This window comes from Pituophis catenifer, unplaced genomic scaffold, assembly GCF_029215685.1.
Source record: "Pituophis catenifer annectens isolate HBS135680 unplaced genomic scaffold, rPitCat1.0.hap2 SCAF_8, whole genome shotgun sequence".
NCBI lineage: Eukaryota > Metazoa > Chordata > Lepidosauria > Squamata > Colubridae > Pituophis > Pituophis catenifer.
Genome location: NW_027256888.1, coordinates 44,796,390 through 44,816,635, shown reverse-complemented (window position 1 = coordinate 44,816,635; position 20,246 = coordinate 44,796,390). Strand labels below are relative to the sequence as shown.

General features: G+C 38.2%; 1 protein-coding gene across 1 annotated transcript; it reads right to left on the bottom strand.

The window, feature by feature from the left end:
- Nucleotides 1-524: 524 nt before the first annotated feature.
- Nucleotides 525-20,019, bottom strand: EXOSC9 (exosome component 9). The gene is made up of 12 exons (XM_070948433.1): nucleotides 19,843-20,019; nucleotides 18,704-18,798; nucleotides 17,801-17,920; nucleotides 15,839-15,941; nucleotides 11,741-11,878; nucleotides 11,156-11,238; nucleotides 10,095-10,227; nucleotides 8,860-8,948; nucleotides 7,350-7,496; nucleotides 6,025-6,206; nucleotides 4,729-4,804; nucleotides 525-716 (listed from the first exon to the last, which is right to left on the bottom strand). The coding sequence occupies exons 1-12, from the start codon at nucleotides 19,906-19,908 to the stop codon at nucleotides 644-646; spliced, it is 1,305 nt and encodes a 434-aa protein (XP_070804534.1). The 5' UTR covers nucleotides 19,909-20,019; the 3' UTR covers nucleotides 525-643.
- Nucleotides 20,020-20,246: the final 227 nt, after the last annotated feature.

Sequence of the window (20,246 nt, the reverse complement as noted above, 5' to 3'; positions counted from 1 at the left end):
CAGTGATAATCAGAAGTCATAGATGTTATCTGTTTGAGAAACTAAAGAGGGAAGGAAGATAAAATATTCCACATCTTGCAGCAAAATGTTTTGAATAATCTAAACTTAAGATTTTGTTTTGTTGTTGTTAGTTGCGAAGTCATGTCTGACCCATCCCGACCCCATGGACAACGTTCCTCCAGGCCTTTCTGTCCTCTACCATCCCCTGGTGTCCATTTAAGCTCATGCCTACTGCTTCAGTGACTCCATCCAGCCACCTCATTCTCTGCCATCCCCTTCTTTTGCCCTCAATCTTTCCCAGCATTAAGCTCTTCTCCAGTGAGTCCTTCCTTCTCATTAGGTGGCCAAAGTATTTGAGTTTCATCTTCAGGATCTGGCCTTCTAAAGAGGAATCAGGGTTGAACTCCTCTAGGACTGACCCGTTTGTTCGCCTTGCAGTCCAAGGGACTCGCTACCCTTGGTTTTGTTTATAGAGCAGCAATCACAGACAATTTGCAAAATCTTTATCTCAGCATTATAAAGTTTATTAGAAAAGTATTAATATATACAATGACACAGTATTCCTATGAATTGAATAATACAAATGTTTCTTTTAAGCAGGAAAAAGTTTAACAGAATACACAAAAAATAAGATTCATTACTTTTAACGAACTGTTCGTTTTTTCTTATTTTTGCCAGCTGGTTTTTTCTTTGTGGTTTCTGATTTCTGCTTTGTTCTGTGGAAATTAAGTAAAACAATTATTTCCACTGGTACATTTGAACTCATAAAGTCATACAAGACTGCAATTTTGTGTGTGTACTCTAGGCACACTTAGCTATAAAGTTGACTCCAGTAATGTGGACAATAAACAATGCTATGTATATTTTTGTGATTTTTTTTGCCCTACCAAGCCATTTTATGCATAATACAAAGTACATATTCTATTAATGGCAAACAATTACAGCTTTGCTTACAATTTTAACAACAGGAACAAGATTACACTAGAATCTTAGTCCCAAAAATTACATTTGGATAAGTATCCTGAAACTTTGAGTTCAAAATGATTGTTTGATTTGTCTCAAATGCCATCAAAATCTCTCACACAGCCATTCCTCAATTAGTGACAATCTGCAAATACAAATTATAATAAAGGTCTAGTCAATTTCAGGTACAGTAGCATTGCTAGCCCCTGGAAGGTTATAATGAGGTCACAGAACTGACTTTTTAAACTTGTATGGTAGTTAGTACTTTTTGGGAAACTGCTATGTAGAAAGATACAACTTGTTTACCCAATATTTCTACTTTGGGGGATAAAAAGGAAATAAGTCAGGCACAGAACACTACAAAATAATTTTTATCTGAAGATGATGGCTTAATTACCATTTAGTTGGGATTTGCAATTGCTAAATGAAAGGCTGTGTATATATACATGTAGATACGATTATTGTATGCATTTTTCCATTCAGCATGGAATTTCATGTAAAAACATCTTTCAACAATTGAATAGTCATGAATATATCGGCCCTAATTAAATCTTTATCATTAAATTATAAATCTATTAATGATAAATCATTAATTAGGAATATTTACTTGTTTTTCATCTGAAAGATTTTACAGTTTTAAAATATGAATTTAGGTTCACAGTTCATTTAATACAATTTTGAAAAATTATCTATTGGAGACAGTTCAGTAATCCTAAACCAGGAAGTCTGCAAATCTACAGATCCCAATCTCTTCCAAGCTAACACTGCACAGAGTTCAAAACAAATAACATGGGACTGTATGTGATTACTGCCTTAAATTTTGACTGATCATCTCAACATGAATTGGCTACGGCTTTCTGGACTACAGATAGGTTCCGAAACTGGTTTGACCTACTTGTCAGCCTTTGCTTATTCTATACTTTATCTTTGCTCATTCTATACTTTATTTATAGAATTTTTGGACAATCTTGAATCCATGGATATACAGTATATCCATTTTCTACTTGCTTTTCATATAAAGGTTTCTGCATACGGTCTAGTCTTCCTAGACTCACAACTGATCAAGAAGCAGATGGGAGTTGTGGCATAGGTGGCCTTTGAACAGCCTTGTCTGGTGTACCAACTATATGTTACTGGATTGGCAGCTCCTGCTTAGTAACTCATTCTCTAATTGCCTCCAGATTGGAATAATGTACTCTACATGGGCTACTTGAAGAGTATTCAGAAGCGTCAGCTGGCACAGAAAGCAGTGATGTGAGCAATTGTGTGCATTCCTAGAGCAATACATATTACATCTTAACTCCACAAGTTGCATTGGTTTTGCTTCAGAGTCCAATTCAAAGTACTGTTTTTAACCTTCAAAGCCTTTCATGGTTTGAAACTGGGTCATCTGATCGACTGGCTGAATATATTAACAAAACATTTTTATTGTACAGTTTTTGTTCTTATTGATTCTCTGGCCAGAATCACCTTTGGTGAGATGAGCAGCTATATACAGGTGAAACTCGAAAAATTAGATTATCGTGCAAAAGTTCATTTATTTCAGTAATGCAACATAAAAGGTGAAACTAATATATGAGATAGACTCATTACATGCAAAGCGAGATAGTTCAAGCCTTGATTTGTCATAATTTTGATGATTATGGCTTATAGCTCATGAAAACCCCAAATTCACAATCTCAGAAAATTAGAATATTACATGAAATCAATAAAATAAGGATTGTACATAGAACAATATCGGACCTCTGAAAAGTATAAGCATGCATATATACTCAGTACTTGGTTTGGGCCCCTTCTGCATCAATTACTGATGCGGCATGGCATGGATGCTATCAGCCTGTGGCACTGCTAAGGTGTTATGGAAGACCAGGATGCTTCAATAGCGGCCTTCAGCTCTTCTGCATTGTTCGGTTTCATGTCTCATCTTTCTCTTTGCAATGCCCCATAGATTCTCTATGGGGTTCAAGTCAGGCGAGTTTGCTGGCCAATCAAGCACAGTAATCCCATAGTCATTGAACCAGGTTTTGGTACGTTTGGCAGTGTGGGCAGGTGCCAAGTCCTGCTGGAAAATGAAGTCAGCATCCCCACAAAGCTCGTCTGCGGAAGGAAGCATGAAGTTCTCCGAAATTTCCTGGTAGACGGCTACGTTGACCCTGGACTTAATGAAGCACAGTAGACCAACACCAGCAGATGACATGGCTCCCCTAATCAACACAGACTGTGGAAACTTCACACTGGACTTCAAGCATCTTGCAGTGTGTGCCTCTCCATTCTTCCTCCAGACTCTGGGTCCTTGATTTCCAAATGAGATGCAAAAGTTGCTCTCAGAAAAGAGGACTTTGGACCACTGAGCAACAGACCAGTTCTTTTTTTCTTTAGCCCAGGTAAGACGCTTCTGACGTTTGTTGTTCAGGAGCGGCTTCACAAGAGGAATACATTTGAAGCCCATGTCCAGGATCCGTCTGTGTGATGCACTGACTCCAGCCTCAGTCCACTCTGTGAAAGTCCCCAACACTTTTGAATGGCCTTTTCCTGACAATCCTCTCCAGGCTGCGGTCCTCCCTGCTGCTTGTGCACCTTTTTCTTCCACACTTTTCCCTTCCACATAACTTTCTATTAATGTGCTTTGATACAGCACTTTGGGAACATCCAACTTCTTTTGCAATTACCTTTTGAGGCTTTCCCTCCTTATGGAGGGTGTCAATGATGGTTTTCTGCACAACTGTCAGGTCAGCAGTCTTTCCCATGATTGTGATTCCTACTGAACCAGACTGAGAGACCATTTAAAGGCTCAGGAACCCTTTGCAGGTGTTATGGCTTAATTAGCTGATTAGAGTGGGACACTTTGAGCCTAGAATATTGAACCTTTTCACAATCTTCTAATTTTCTGAGATTGTGAATTTGGGGTTTTCATGAGCTGTAAGCCATAATCGTCAAAAGTATGACAAATCAAGGCTTGAACTATCTCGCTTTGTATGTAATGTGTCTATCTCATATATTAGTTTCACCTTTTAAGTTGCATTACTGAAATAAATGAACTTTTGCACAATATTCTAATTTTTTGAGTTTCACCTGTACAGCAAATTTGATTAATAAAATATTTTGTCACAAAATGTTCTAATTACTCTTTTTTTGAAACTAAAATACTATTCTCTAGCACTTCCATTTTTGACCTTTTAAAAAATAACTTTACATGAAGATTTGCCCTTAAATTTGACAGAGATGACCTGCATTCTTTGGTTTATGATAAGTATCTTCAAACCGACCTATTTATGTCTAGCCATTTTATAATTTAATACAAAATATTACAAATTATTGCACTATCACTTTTTCTTAATTTTCAAGAAAAAAGCATCTTTTCAGAAACATTTTTTTCTATTGAATTCTATTGAGGTAAGAAACAGTATTAGTTTCTTCCGCTCTTTGAAAGAGACACCTGTCTTTTGTTTTTTGGTACAAAACAAAACAAAAAAAGCTTCCAAGAGATCTGGCCAGCAAAAGAGATTTATGAATAATAACCATAGTTTTATAGTAGTTCTCTTCAGAAAATAACAAAAAGGCCATTTTGGTTCCAGGCCACATGTTGAATACTGAACTATTATATATTAGAATAGTTATTTCAAATAAACAAGCCAATCTGAGGATGGCTTGATCAACATGTTCTAGGAAAAAATTCAACATTTGGGAGATTCTAGAATATTCCATTTTCAAAGTCCTGAGTTAAATTCCCTCTCCCACCTTTTGTAAAACAGAAAGTGCCCCTACCTGTTCTTTGGTGTTACTTCAGGTTCTAGAATAACAACATCCTCTTCTTCACTGTCCGATAATACGATTGCCTCTTCTTCAAGACAGAAGAAAATTATTGGTATGTTATTTTTAAAACCTACACAGCATCTAAATCTGTCATGAATAACTATTATATGGTTTCTACGGACTGACACCAATTTGATGATACATAATCTGAATCAGACCAAATCTAACAGCAACATCATCTCAGCAGATTCTGAAACACATTTTCATATGCTACAGCATATGAAATGTTTACAGCATACATTTCCAAGAATTACTGGCCAGATGGAAAATGTATAGGAACTGGAAGAAGGAAACTGAAATAAGATTTTAAGCCACAGCAACTGCTCATTTTTATATTGGCAGCAAAGTTTATAATTGTGTTATAGCACTTTCACTTTACCAGATTAATACAACAGGTTTACATGGAATGGACTAATTTTGCACACCAATTAATGTTATTGCACATGGTATACGAATTGTCAAAGATATCTCTGATTCAAAAGATGTTTCTGAAGGACAGATAATCTCCATTAATCGGTTAAAGTTTCACTATATTAATAAAATAAATGCTACACGTTTCTCACCAGAAAAGAAACTGCATATGCACCAATTTGCTATCCTTTTAACAACAACACATTACAGGTAGTAATTATAACCACAATTGAGCCCAAAATTTCCGTTGCTAAGTGAGACAGTTAAGTGAGCTTTGCTCCATTTTATAGCTTTTCTTGCCACAGTTATTAAGTGAAACACTGCAGTTAAGTTAGTAACAGTTGATAAGTGAATCTGGCTTCTCCATTGACTGTCAGAAGGTTGTCAAAGGTGATTGCATGACCCAAGGACACTAACCCTCGTAAATATGAGCCAGTTGCCAAGTTGAATTCTGATCACGTGACTATGGAGATGCTGCAATGGTCATAAGTCACTTTTTTCAGTACCATTGTAACAATTGGTCATTAAATGAACTGCTGTAAATTTAGAATTACATGTAGTGACAAAATTATTCTACTCCATTCTTAAGAAAGTTTAATTTCTATGTTGAAAGAATGGACACACATCCAAGGAAGCCTCCTCTCTTATTTAGATCCCCTAATGTGATGCCTTTGCATTGGATAGTTATTTGCAGAAATAACTTGGAGTGTTGAGAATAACTTTGAAAATGTACACTGCTATCTATATAGAAGGCCAGAAAGGATTTTAAACTGAAAGCATTTCAACTTGAATGCAATTTCCTACTTCACATATTTTTTTTAAAAGAAGTATTCTAACCTTTTTGATTTTTGGCTCCAATATGAACATCTCCCATTTCTATATTTTGGTCTTCTGCTGTTAGAGATTCATCCTGGCCATCTTCCTCTTCCATTTCAGATTCCTCAAAATCTGCCCATGACTTCTGAAGTCCTTCTCCAATCTGAGCTGTGCCTGATGCCCATAATACAGGCTTGGACAAGCTAATTTCATTAAGGAAAAAACAGTTCTTATCTAAAATGTATTTAACTTGATAAAGAATGATTCTCATATTTTGGAGAAATAATCTTGCAAATTTGCCTTATAATTCTTTTTGGGAAAGGAAGGATACGAGAAAAGAGAGAGAGAAAGATGTTATTTACTTAAATATGGCAACAAAAGAATATAGTGAACTTACTGAACAGCTGACCACATGCATTTGAATAGTCTTTTTTTCGCAAATATTCCACAGAAAAATATTAACTAAAGTGATTAACAAACAAAAAAAGTAGTTTTATTGTTGATAACTGTTACCAGACAACAGACCTGAAGGTCTGCTGTATATTGGGACTTCTCTACAAAGTTAAATGTCACACAGAATGTGGGATGATTCTAATTGTATGTCTGTTCTCAAGAATAAATATTTGGACTATCCCATATGAACAAATCAATGGCTAACTGAAATATTATGTTTTCCTTTGCCTGAATATGTGGCTAACTTAACATTAATGGTTTTCCTCCATATTTACTGGATACTTCAAAGGGTGTTTAATGAAGTCTTCCAACTTCATTATGCTTCAAGTATAAACTGGGTGATGGGACATTTAAATCTACAGTATTGGCTCATTCAACTATTTCCTAAGATTAGTTTAATATTCTTAACTTTTATTTATCAAATGTATATACCTAGCTTATCAGAAGCAACTTAAATACAGTGTTGCAAAGATCAATACAGTTTAAAAATGTGAGCGTACTCTTGAATTATATACCAAAAAATTGGGTTATCTCTCTGATGAAGAGTTATGGAATTATTGACAGTTAGCAGCAAAAGTATTACTTTTAAATATTGGCGACACAGTGCAAGATATACAATTGTGGATCATCAATATGTGGTTTTCTATTTATGAACTGGCTTTCTATCAAAACAACAGAAAGCTGATCAATATTAGGCTATGTAATCCAGCTGTAATGATGAATTTAAAAATCAGTCTGAATGATTTTATATGCAATGTTTTTGTTTCCTTTCTTAATTTAATTTATTTCCTCTTTTCTGAATACTGAAACAATATGTTTTAAAAAAGAAATTAAGATGATCCTGAACATAGAAGCCCAACCATCTGATTTTGTTATGATGCAACAAAAGATACACTTCTGGAGGAGGAAATGCTTTGGCAATTATTTCTTCAGCTTGCTCTTGTACATCATTAGTATTGACTGGGGCTTGCTCTATTTTAAAGGAAGTTATTCTTTCATTAGGAATAGATTCTGCAAATCCGTATTTTCCACCTTCTTTCCTATTAAAAGAAAAGAATTCCTTTAGAAGTTCACATTTGCATTGAAACATAGACTAAGAACCAAAAGATACTATTTCTTTATGAATACTTAACCATACTTAGTGTAATCATTCTCTATTTTAATTTTCCTCTAAAGGTCTCAGTAGATCATTAAAGTCAGAGTAAGTTTAAAATGTCTTAATTCAATTAAAAAAACTAAATGAATGTGTTCTCAGCATATTCACAACAGAAATTGTGCTATTACCTCTTATTTCTGATATATATGTTTAGGATAGGGAATAAGATGGTGAAAAGAATCAAAATTTTGCTTTGAAAGACCAAGATTTCTGCCTAGACGTCATTTAAAAAGCTATTATAAAATACAGTTTTACTTAAGTATATTCCAAATATCTCACATCATCATCTCCAAGCAAGATAATAAATTCACAGAAAAATAATCATCAGAACTGTTTTAATTAGCATGCCGAACCTTTTCATTTTTTTTTTAAAAAATCAATATAATAAACATTTATCTAGAAATATGTGATAGCCAATGATCTGGCAGGAATAAGCAATTACTATGAAGTGGTAATGCCACTGAGACTAACGTAGCCATTAAATTATATATAAAAGCAAGACTTTGCTCCATATCTCTCAATCAAGGATCCCCAAACTTTTTGTCATTGTATATAATTTGAAATTTTGGTACCATATTACAATTGTTCTCACAAAATTGTTGCCATTATGGATGCAGCCACGTACAAGGCAAACTATTAGAAGATAAAACTATGTGTTATTACTTTTTTTTCTTAAGAATTCCTCTGGAATGTGGGTTCCGGAAGTATTGTGGGAAATAATTAATTCTTAAGCCTAATACTTTGCAGTGGCCTTCACATTTAGGTTATTTATTTATTTTTATTTACATTTTTTTAAAAATATGTAATTTTCTAGAATTCATGGGAATAGGGCATATTTATTCAAAACTTTTTTTCAAAAAACAGGGAAGAGGGTATCTTGAAAAATGGGAGATATTCCAACAGATAGGACTAAAAGACTTCTTACAATAGCTAGAGTGATACAGAACACCCTTTTTTTTCTTCCCAGCTCCAGAAAAGAGAATTTTATGAAGCTTTCCTTGTTTTCTTATTAATGTTTTCCTCATGAGCCTTGCTTGCAGATATTTCATTATCTGACTAGGCAATATCATCAGTTCCTAGATAGATAATGAAATGTTTTGAAGCAAACAATCAAGCTGAGAAAGCACCATTGATTCAATTCAAATTCTGTTTTATAACCTACCAGACTGGCACTATACAAATATGGATGTATCAATTTATAATAGACCACATTAATAGGCATTAGTCTGCAGCATTAAAAAACTCACCTAGCTTTTTGATCATTTTCCAAAGCTTTTTGAATTAGTTCAGTGATTTCTGCTACTTTGACTCCTGTTATTTTGCTGCATCTCAAAACCTGTGGAAAATCATAATGCAAGTTTAAATTATTTCATCACAGAATGTATTTTCCCCATGAGTATTTGCAAGTAGGTAATCTAAAAGTTTTGGAATACATACTGAAAAACAATTCACAAATCAGGAGAGAATGAAGATAATAAGAATTCAGACTATGGTAGAAGACCCCTCATTATTAATTTTTAGGATTTACTTTCCTTTTCAAGTACCAAAAATTTAGACTTCTATATTTGACATGAATTTTAATTAAAGATAAACTGACAAGTTTGTGAAAGTCAGAACTGTGAAATAAAAATTTATATTTAATTAAACTGGATTAATTTATTCTTTATACAGAATCACAGAATCAAACAGTTGGAAGGGGCCATATAGATCTTCAGATTAAGCTCCTTGGCTCAGGGCAAGAATCCAAATGAAACCATCTCTGAAACAATGAGTGAATCTTGAACAAATCCAGTGAATATAGAGCCCACTACCTCTCTGGATTATTGGTCTGCTGTCAAACTGATTTTACTGTACAAGATTTTTTTCCCCTAATACCCAACTGTAAGGGTACCCAATACCCTTCCTCCAGTATATTAGAATAAAGAGAAATATGCATCCAAATGAATTCTGCCATAAAAAGCTACTGACAGGGAATAACCATAGATCCATATCGGGCACTGCTCACATTGGTCACTGCTTTATAAAATATAATAAACTTCAGATACAAAAGTTACCAGATACAATTAAGTTGTCATACAAAATGCATATTAAAGTATGCAAAAAATCTAATTATAATTTGTTAGCTAACACATCCGTACCTTAGATACAAAGGATCACTCCTACAAATTATTTCTGGTTTGCAATTTCTGAATGACTACAGATTATAATCTCAAGTCAGAGCTGTAGGAACAATTTCCTACAGGGAATGGTACATAGATGAAATTAAATGAAAAATTCCTAGTATCCTTCCTTCATACCAAAAATTCTATTAAGAGCAATTTGAATCCAACTGATTAATTTTAAATTGCTGAATTCAAAATGATTTTGAAACCCAACATTTATCATAGGAAAAGAAGAAATTAATCAATTGAGGTCCAGAAACTGTCCTTTTAAAAGAAAAATACCATAGGTAATACTCGAGTTTTAAAAGCTTCCATGTTACCTGTTCTTTTAGTAGCATAATTCCACCACTGGATTGAATAGTGCAGATTTCACGGTGTTTGTTCATGGCTATTACAAGGAGGCCATCCATTACACGTTCCTCTTGTTCACTGGGATCTACTAGTAAATAAGTCCTGTTCCATTTTAGAACAAGCCGTAAGATTTTATATCAAAATGGAAAATAAATTAGTAAATGAAAGAACCTAATAGATGAAACAGTAGTCTTAGCCATACTAGAAGTACTTAGCTATATTCTCAAAAGTGGCTTTAATTCTATACATTTCAAAGAGTTAATGCACTCTGGATTCCTTCAACTAAACAATGCCATCTATTGGGAACCAGGAAGCATGTCTTCTCTGTTGCAGTGACTGCTCTCTAGAATGAGATTCCCCCTTAGATTCAGATGGTCCCCAACTTTCTGAGTTTCTGGAGAATCTTTTGGATAATGTGGGTTTGCTTTGTTGTTCAGTTTGTGCCAGCTTTGGTTCTTTGTTTCATGTCAGCTCTTCAAGGAGACAAGTCTAGAAAACTAAAGCAATCTAGGCTAATACTATTACAGTTACTGTAACAAAATTTTGCAAGTTTGAATACACTTCCCCCTTTTCTCCCCTTAGCTTCATAAGATTATTCCTTCTGTCCATTACATATTACTTTTTGTTCTGTGTTTTTATCTGTTATGGTTTTGCGGTTCTCTGTCTTATTATCTTATTATTTTATTGTTTTCTGTGTTTTTATCTATTACTATTTTATTGTTCTCTGTGTTTTTTCTGTGAAGCACCATTAATCACTCAGCTCAGGTGATTTAAAAATTTAATACAATAACAACAGTAATAATAGTCAAATCCATTCACTTTAACTGTGAAATGTTGGTCTTTTAGTATTTTTCATTGTATAATATTTTCTGACTTTTTAAAAAAAGACCACTCATGTCAGTAATGAGACTCAATCAACTTGTGTTCTATCACATTTTAAAGAAGTTTCTTTAATTACTTTGGTGTACATATCACAATACTCCTATCGGTGCACAATAATAGTAGAAAACTGAAAATAATGTTAACTTACCCTTGCTGAAAAAAAGCAAAGCTTACACAAATAGGCATATGATGGATACTCAGAGGGACAGGATCCCTTTCTTCAGGTGTATACTAAAGAAACAAACACAACAGTATTATGCTTAGCCAACTGCATAAGCAAATATACATACATAAACTATATGAATAACCAGTCCCTAAATGTTAAAGATATCCTTGCTTTCTAAAACAAAGCAAGGGACTATACTGATTTATTATTGTAACAGCACTTTGAACCTTTCAGGAAATGAAAAGAATATCACCTATAATATATTAAGTAATTTTGATTAAGTAGTTAAGTAGTTATGTACGATTTTCTGGAAGAAGTCTTTTGTGTAATTAAAAAATGCTTACTATCTAAATATATATATATAGGCATCTTGCTTTGATTCCCTTGATTTTATGACATAATTCTTTGTTTCCAAAGGAAAATAATGTAATAGATTTATAAAATCTGAAAATACTGTATTATTTATAAATTAATACACATTTACAGACTATTCCCATTCCAATTTTAGAAAAACCAAAGCATGCAAGAGTGAGATAATTTTAAATTTCCACTTTCAAAGAAAATTACCAATGTTACTTCTTCTCCCTGTACTGACACGTCAGGCCTCCGAAAGTGGCATAGTGCCACTATTGCTGCTATACTTGCAGCATCAATAATGTTTCCATTATGATTCAGCAAATGCAGGTCCACACGAATTTGCCACACCTCAGGGGGAAAAAATAAACAATTCATTTTAATTCTCTATTTTAATTCATTGCCCATATATTAGCAGGTATCTTAATAAAAAAGAAATCTAGAAAAATATGACACAATAAAACTGTCAGATGGCATGTAATACCATGCATATATATATATATCTCTAACTCCTGCTGATTTCCCAAAGATGTATGAAATATTTTGGGGGGGAAATTTAGTAAATTTATTATTATTATTATTATTATTATTATTATTATTATTATTATTATTATTAATTTAATTTGTATACCGCCCTTCTCCCAGAAGGGACTCAGGGCGGTGAACAGCCAAAATTAAAAAACATACAAATGCAAAAGTTAAGATAATTAAAAGAATTAAATCATTGGCTACCCAAATTTAAAACCCCAAATCCATAAAATTTAAAATCCCAATTAAAAAACCATTTAGGCTAGGCCGGCTTGATGAAATAAAAACGTCTTCAGGGCTTTACGGAAGGTCCGGAGGTCCGGGATCAATCGTATTCCAGGAGGCAGCTCATTCCACAGGGCGGGTGCCCCCACAGAGAAGGCTCGCCCCCTGGGGGCCGCCAGCCGACATTGCCTGACCGACGGCACCCCGAGGAGGCCCTCTCTGTGAGAGCGTATTGGCCGGTGGGAGGTTATCGGTAGCAGCAGGCGGTCTCGCAAATACCCTGGCCCTAAGCCATGGAGCGCTTTAAAGATGAGAACCAACACCTTAAAGCGCACCCGGAAGACCACCGGGAGCCAATGCAGCTCGCGCAGGAGAGGTGTTACGTGGGAGCGCCACGTCGCTCCCATAATCACCCGCGCGGCCGCATTCTGCACCAGCTGGAGCCTCCGGGTGCTCCTCAGGGGGAGCCCCATGTAGAGAGCGTTACAGTAGTCCAGGCGTGACATAACCAAGGCATGAGTGACTGTGCACAAGGAGTCCCGATCCAGAAAGGGGCGCAACTGGCGTATCAGGCGAACCTGATAAAAAGCCCCCCTGGCCACGGCCGTCATATGCTCTTCTAAAGACAGCCGTGTGTCCAGGAGGACGCCCAAGTTGCGAGCCCCCTCTGTGGGGGTCAATGACTCGCCCCCAATAGCCAGAGATGGCACCAGCTGGCTATACCGGGACGCCGGCATCCACAGCCACTCGGTCTTGGAAGGGTTAAGCCGAAGCCTGTTCCTCCCCATCCAGACCCGCACGGCCTCCAGACACTGGGACATCACTTCGAGGGCATCATTGGGGTGGTCTGGGGTGGAAATGTACAGCTGAGTGTCATCAGCGTACAGATGGCATCGCACCCCAAAACCACGGATGATCTCACCCAGCGGCTTCACATAAATGTTGAACAGGAGCGGCGAGAGGACCGACCCTTGCGGCACCCCGCAAGCAAGGCGCCTCGAGGTCGACCTCTGCCCCCCTGCCAACACAGACTGCGACCGGTCAGAGAGATAGGAGGAGAACCACCGCAACACGGTGCCTCCCACCCCCAGTCCCTCCAGCCGGCGCAGCATGATACCATGGTCAATGGTATCAAAAGCCGCTGAGAGGTCTAACAGGACCAGAACAGAGGAACAACCCCTGTCCCGAGCCCTCCAGAGATCATCCACCAATGCGACCAATGCCGTCTCCGTGCTGTACCCAGGCCTGAAGCCGGACTGGCACGGATCTAGATAGACGGTTTCATCCAGGAACTGTGGGAGCTGTCGCGCAACCACACTCTCCACAACCTTCGCAACAAAGCGAAGGTTGGAGACCGGACGATAGTTTGCCAAAACGGCCGGGTCCAGAGAAGGCTTCTTGAGGAGGGGCCTCACCACCGCCTCTTTCAAGGCGGGAGGCAAGAAACCCTCTCTCAGAGAAGCATTTATAATCCTCTGGAGCCAGCCACGTGTTACCTCCCGGGTGGCCAGTACCAGCCAGGAGGGGCACGGGTCCAATAAACATGTGGTTGCGTTTAACCTCCCCAGGATCCTGTCCACGTCCTCAGGAGTCACAGGGTCGAACTCATCCCAGGTAACATTCTCAAGACCAGCCTCAGTCACCCCGCCGGGATCTACCCAGTCAGAGTCCAAGCCTTCCCGAATCTGAGCGATTTTATCGTGCAGATACTGTGCAAAATCCTCAGCCTGCCCTTGCAAGGGGTCTTCCCGCGCTCCCTGATATAGGAGGGAGCGGGTCACCCTAAACAAGGCGGCTGGGCGGTTATCTGCCGATGCAATAAGAGCGGAAAAGTGGTTACGCTTTGCCGCTTTTATCGCCACTAGATAGGTCTTAATATAAGACCTAACTAGTGTTCGGTCGGATTCGGAGCGACTAGCCCTCCAACCACTCTCTAGGCGTCTTTTCCGGCGCTTCATCTCCCTCAGCTCCTCGGAGAACCAAGGGGCCGGGCAGGTTCGGCCAGGCAGGTCGGGTCAGAGGCCGCAAAGGCACGACTCGGTCCAGAGCACCGGCGGCTGTCCTATCCCAGGCAGCCACCAGATCTTCAGCCGAGTCGTGAGCCAGAGTTTCAGGAACTGGCCCAAGCTCCCTCTGGAACCTATCAGGATCCATCAGGCGCCTGGGGCGGAACCACCTGGTCGGTTCCACCTCCCTGCAGTGGGGTGCAGCGGTCAAAAGGTCCAGTCTCAGGAGAGAATGGTCCGACCATGACAGGGGTTCAATAACTATATCCCCTATATCCAGACCACTCCGCCACTGACCAGAGATAAAAACCAAGTCCAGAGTGTGTCCTCCCACGTGAGTGGGGCCATGAATTAATTGTGTCAGGTCCATGGCTGTCATGGAAGCCATAAACTCCCGAGCCATCCCAGACGCCCCACCGGTAGATGGCAGGTTGAAATCCCCCATGACCAAAAGTCTGGGGGTATCAACCGCCACCCCGGCAATAACGTTGAGAAGCTCGGGCAGGGCCGCTGTCACGTGGCAGGGAGCCAGGTACGCGATCAGCAGGCCCACCTGCATCCCATGGCCCCACTTCACCAGGAGAGACTCACATCCGGCTATCTGAGGTACAGTGGCCTCCCTCGGATCAAGACCTTCCTTTATAACGACCGCCACCCCCCCCACCCCTGCCCTGGGCCCTTGGCTGATGGAATGCGCGGAAACCTGGTGGGCACATCTCTACGAGGGGGACCCCCCCCTCTTGGCCCAACCAGGTCTCTGTAATACCTGCCAGGTCCGCACCCCCCTCCTGTATTAGCTCACAAATGAGGGGGGCCTTATTAACCACGGACCTGGCGTTGCACAACATCAGTCTAAGGCCTGGGCTCTGAGACTCTGGACAGCCGGGGAGACGAGAAGAGTCATGGGGGCCGAGGCATGCCACCGCTTGAAGATAGCGGGTGCGTGCCCCCACCACCTGATGTGGCCCCCTACTCCCACCATATCTGCCCCTCCCAACTACGGTCTTGATAGAACTGCCCTCCACCCTATCCACACTGAGCTCCTCCACACCCCGCTCCCCGCCTTCCGTTCCATGCCCCTGTAACGGGCCTGACCTATGCCCCTCCCTCCCCACCCCCCGCCCTAAGCCCCTTAAAAGATTACAAAAAGACAATTTTAAAAAACCCCACAACCCCCTCTTTGGGGGGCGACCCATCCCGTATACATGCCTCGGGCTCACAATTAAAATAGTGTAACGAACAATTAAAACACTCAGCGTTAAGAACATTAAAAACCATAAAAATAGTATATGACGTATTATAGTATTTATATGCAAAGTGCTATAAAGATTGAAAATTCATAACTAAAAATTTATGAAGAAGGGATTTGGAAAATCTAAAACATTACTTGCTATTGTATGTAAAATTATATATCAGATTATAATCAGATTTTCTAGTTTGGAAAATCTCATATATACAACAGAATGCAATTTACTTTAAAATATATGAATTCTAAAACAAAAGTCATTAGATTTTTCAATGCTTGTTGTCTGGAATTCATATAATTACACACCTTTTCACCAGCAACAACACAAAGAGATTCAGTATCTACACACTTGGAGTTCCTTAGGCATCTTTCTAACAGCCGATTCAGTTTTACAAGCAATTCAGATTGCCTAGAGTAAAAAAAAACAAAAAACATACAATTTATATGTCCAGAAAATATTTTCAAAATATTTTTCAGTACATTGTTTTCTAAATTTCTAGAAATTTATTGAGTATCAAAGTATCAAAGAGATATCAAAGATATCTTTGAAAAGGGATCCATTGTCAGATAAAGATGGGAAATCAAGTTTTCCAAATCTTGATTTTGTATCTTGCATACTTTTTCACTAGTATCAGACATTTTAGTGTAAATTTCCCTTCCTGGACTCTTTTGAGATATTTATAATAAAAACCTTCAGTTGATTGTTTTGGGTTCAAAACATAATAAATTTGCTATGATTAATATTATATAAATTCAAAAACTGGAATATTATTTTCAGAAAAAAAATGTATTGTTACTTTTTTTCAAACTAAATTGACACTATGAAGTAAACCAGCTCTCAAAATTGGTTTAAAATGGTTTTGGGGAAGATCTGAAGGGAGACTGGAATCTTTACATTATATCAACTAGTAGATGATAACAATGATCTTTTTTATATATCATTTTCTATGTTAAAAAATAAAAAACCATTTGTAAGTTGTCACCATTGGCAATATTTACAATTTCAACATTTATTGGTATATCATTTTGGATCAGCTTCATTTTCAGTCTCAAAAACATTTAGGTGATTAGAAAGGAGCACTTCATTTTATAAAACAAAAAACTCACAGTGAACCTTTAATAATATTTGTTGTCAATAAATCAATTTAATATGCAAATGTTAAAGATGACTAAATGGAGAAAGGAACTAAGGAGACTCATTTTATTGAAACAATGAGAAAATATTTTGACCTCAATACCAAAAACCTTACTAGATCTCAGATTATTTATTTTATTTATTTATTTATTGGTTCAATTTATATGCCGCCCTTCTCCGGAGACTCAGGGCAGCTTACAATGCGTTAAGCAATAGCCTTCATACTTTTGTATATACCTGCTTAGTAGGGCTTTCGGCCCCCCCTAAGTGGTGGTCTTTTTTATACAAAGTCAACTTATTGCCCCCACAATCCGGGTCCTCATTTTACCTACCTCGAAAAGATGAAGGCTGAGTCAATCTTGAGCCTGGTGAGATTTGAACTTGCAGTAATTGCAGGCAGCTGGTGCTATTTAACAGCACTTTAGTCTGCTGCGCCACCAAGGCTCTTTGTTAGATAGTGCTCAATATTCAAGCCTGTCAAGATCCTTTTAGAACTTGAACCTATCTTCTGGATCATTGGCTATTTCTCCTCCCACCCCAGTTTGGTATCATCTGCAAATTCGATGATATCCCCACATCTAACTCAATAGCACTCCGTGCGCCTTTGGCGTTTAGTCATGCCTGCCACATGACCATGGAGATGTCTTCAGACAGCACTGGCACTTCGGCTTTGAAACAGAGATTACATTATTAGATTACACTAATAAGTCAAACTTCTTAGATATCTAAATTTGTTTATACAGAAAAGAAATACTCCTGGAAATGTGACCAGAATAACACTTCATTAAAAGGCATGCTTTGCATATTCCTAATGTACTATGTTCTGGGAAGAAGTAGTTCCATACATTAATTTAGGACATAAACTTTGGAGTATAGTTTAATATTTTCAGATACATACATTCTTTTGAACTACATGGAAATTGACAGATGGACTAAGGAATAGATTCTCCATGCCCGGATAACTGCCAAAATATTAACTCTTTAACATTTGAAAGAGAAATTTATGTTATTTATGTAATTTCCAGTTACCCTGTTGAAAACTTAATATTTGGCAATTATCAGGGCATGGAGAGAAATGTTTTACGTAAATCCTCCTTTGGTTACTGCAGGTGGGGGGAGGGGGCAACACATACCTTCCAGGTTCAAAAGCTGGTGATGCCATGGGTGACAGCTCTAGATTAAAGAAAAGTACGCCTTCTGTTGCACGATTTGGCTTTGGGGAGACAAGTTCACATGACACTTGCCCAAGAACTCTGCAAAAAGGAGACACAGCCTTTAGAATCAAATCTTAGTCACTTATTAGTTAATAGAAAAAATGGCAAGGAAATACTTTAAAATTCTACACTAACATAGAAGTGAAATATATCTGGAATCTATTCACTGGATACCTAGCTGAAAGTAATAAATGGCATAATGCCTTTATAAGTTCTATCAAGTAGAAGCTAAGTTAGGTGTGGAGTAGCTGTTTGATACAAATCAAAGCAAAAGCTTCTTTTCTTCATTTATATTGCTTCATAAGCAATGTTTATGTTGCTTCCAAACTTTCAGAGGACTCTCCAGATCACACCAGAGATATTAAGAGAGTTAGATTTTTGTTACATATTCAACTTCTGCATGAACCTGATTTGAGTGTTAGTATGAATAATATTGATATCTATTGCATCATTGAGAACTATGGGAACAATATGTATGAACGATAAGCTTTTTCTTTAATTATCTAACAAGTGTGGAATTTCATCTCCTGGGAAGGAAATATGGTCCTTTCTGATAATCATTGTAAAAAGTTTAAAAATTATTTAAGTCAACATTGTGTTTATTTAAAAAAAATGTTTTTAACTAAGATACCATTTAATATTGCTATTTTATTGTATCTTTATTGTTATTTTACCAAGTAATGTATTGAACAACCTGCATGGCTTCATTATCTCTTGTAATTTATATTACATTAAAATTTGCTTTGTAAAGATCCCCCCCCCCCGAAAACCAGACTGCAAGTCTATTAAATACAATACACAGAATTATAAAACACTGGATACCTTGTTTTTCCGAGCTCCACAATACAGCAGCCATAGTCAACACCAAAAGAAATGCGGAGGTTTCTGTAATCATAGCACTGTCGCCCATCCAGACGCTATAAACATCAAACGAGTCATTTAACAGAGAGAACAAAAAATAGAGAAAAGACTGCCCAAATCTGAGGGAGTAGAGTCAAAATTTCGTGCAAGAATCTTGCATACATCAATTCTAACACTATAGCACTACCTTTTAGAGTTTTAAACTTCAGAGAAAAGGGCAAGCAGAAATCAACAGGACATCTTTGTATCTCATTTTAAAAAATACTTTGTATGTTGATGCTTACTTTGGGCATTTCTAATTTAGGACTGCAATTTAAGAACATATAAGTGTTACATATTAGAGTTAAAACAATCCAAAGGTTACACTGTGATGAGCCCAGAGTACAGGTAGTCCTCGACTTATGACCACAATAGAGTCCAAAATTTCTGTTGTTGAGACATTTGTTAAGTGAGTTTTGCCCCATTTTATGACTTTTCTTGCCATGGTTGTTAAGTGAATCACTGCAGTTGATAAATTAGTAACCCAGTTGTTGAATGAATTTGGCTTCCCCAATGCCTTTGCTTGTCAAAAGGTTACCAAAAGGTGATCACATGACTTTGGGACACAGCAACAGTCACAAGTATGAACCAGTTGCCAGGTGTCTGAATTTTGATCACCTGATCATGGGGAATGCTACAAAGGCTGTAACTGTGAAAAATGGTCACAAGTCACTTTTTTCAGTGCCGTTGTAACTTTGAACGGTCACTAAATGAACTGTGGTAAGTCGAGGACTACTTGTATCTAAAGCTAGTCTTCTGGGATGTCTGTACAAGGAAAGACTCTCCAGGTGACTGAAGAATACCAGGATCTCTTGTCAGTCCATCTTAGAAGATTACATGCCTAAAGCCTTCCACAGAAAACGTTTCCAATTTCTAGGACGTCATTCTCAAGCAAAGACCTCCACAAAAAAAAAAAAAAGTGGGGAGCAAAGAAGGGCAGTTGGTCTCATTTTCCAGACGCCGCTTTCTCACCCCCACCACGCACATGCGCAGACCAATACGTCCCTCGGGCGCCTCAGCGCACGCGAGTTTGAAGCGCACGTGGTATTATCCTGCCTTACCTTCCTTTCCTCGATAGCCCGGAGCAGGAACCGTTTCTCACAATTAGACAGTGGCGTTTCCTTCATAGCAGCTACCGGCTCGCCCCGTCTTCAAATGGTCGCCTTCCTTTCTTTAGCCGCCTGTGGGTTTTTTTGCAGACGTCATAATCGGGCGCCGCTTAGCAAGAGTCCGCAATTTGAAAAGCGTTGCCGAGCCGCCTTCCGATTTCTGCTTGGCAACCAGCCGTAAAATAGAAGGAACGTAACGTAAAAAAAAAAAAAAGAGAGATTTATTAGGTGCGCATGCGCGGGATTAAGCATAACCCCTGAGTGGCTGAATTGAAGCCGTTGGGAGGGCAGGGAAGATGCTTGGGTTTCTGGCGGCATCTGCTTGGAGCAGCGATGGGAACTCCGTAGGTTTTTAG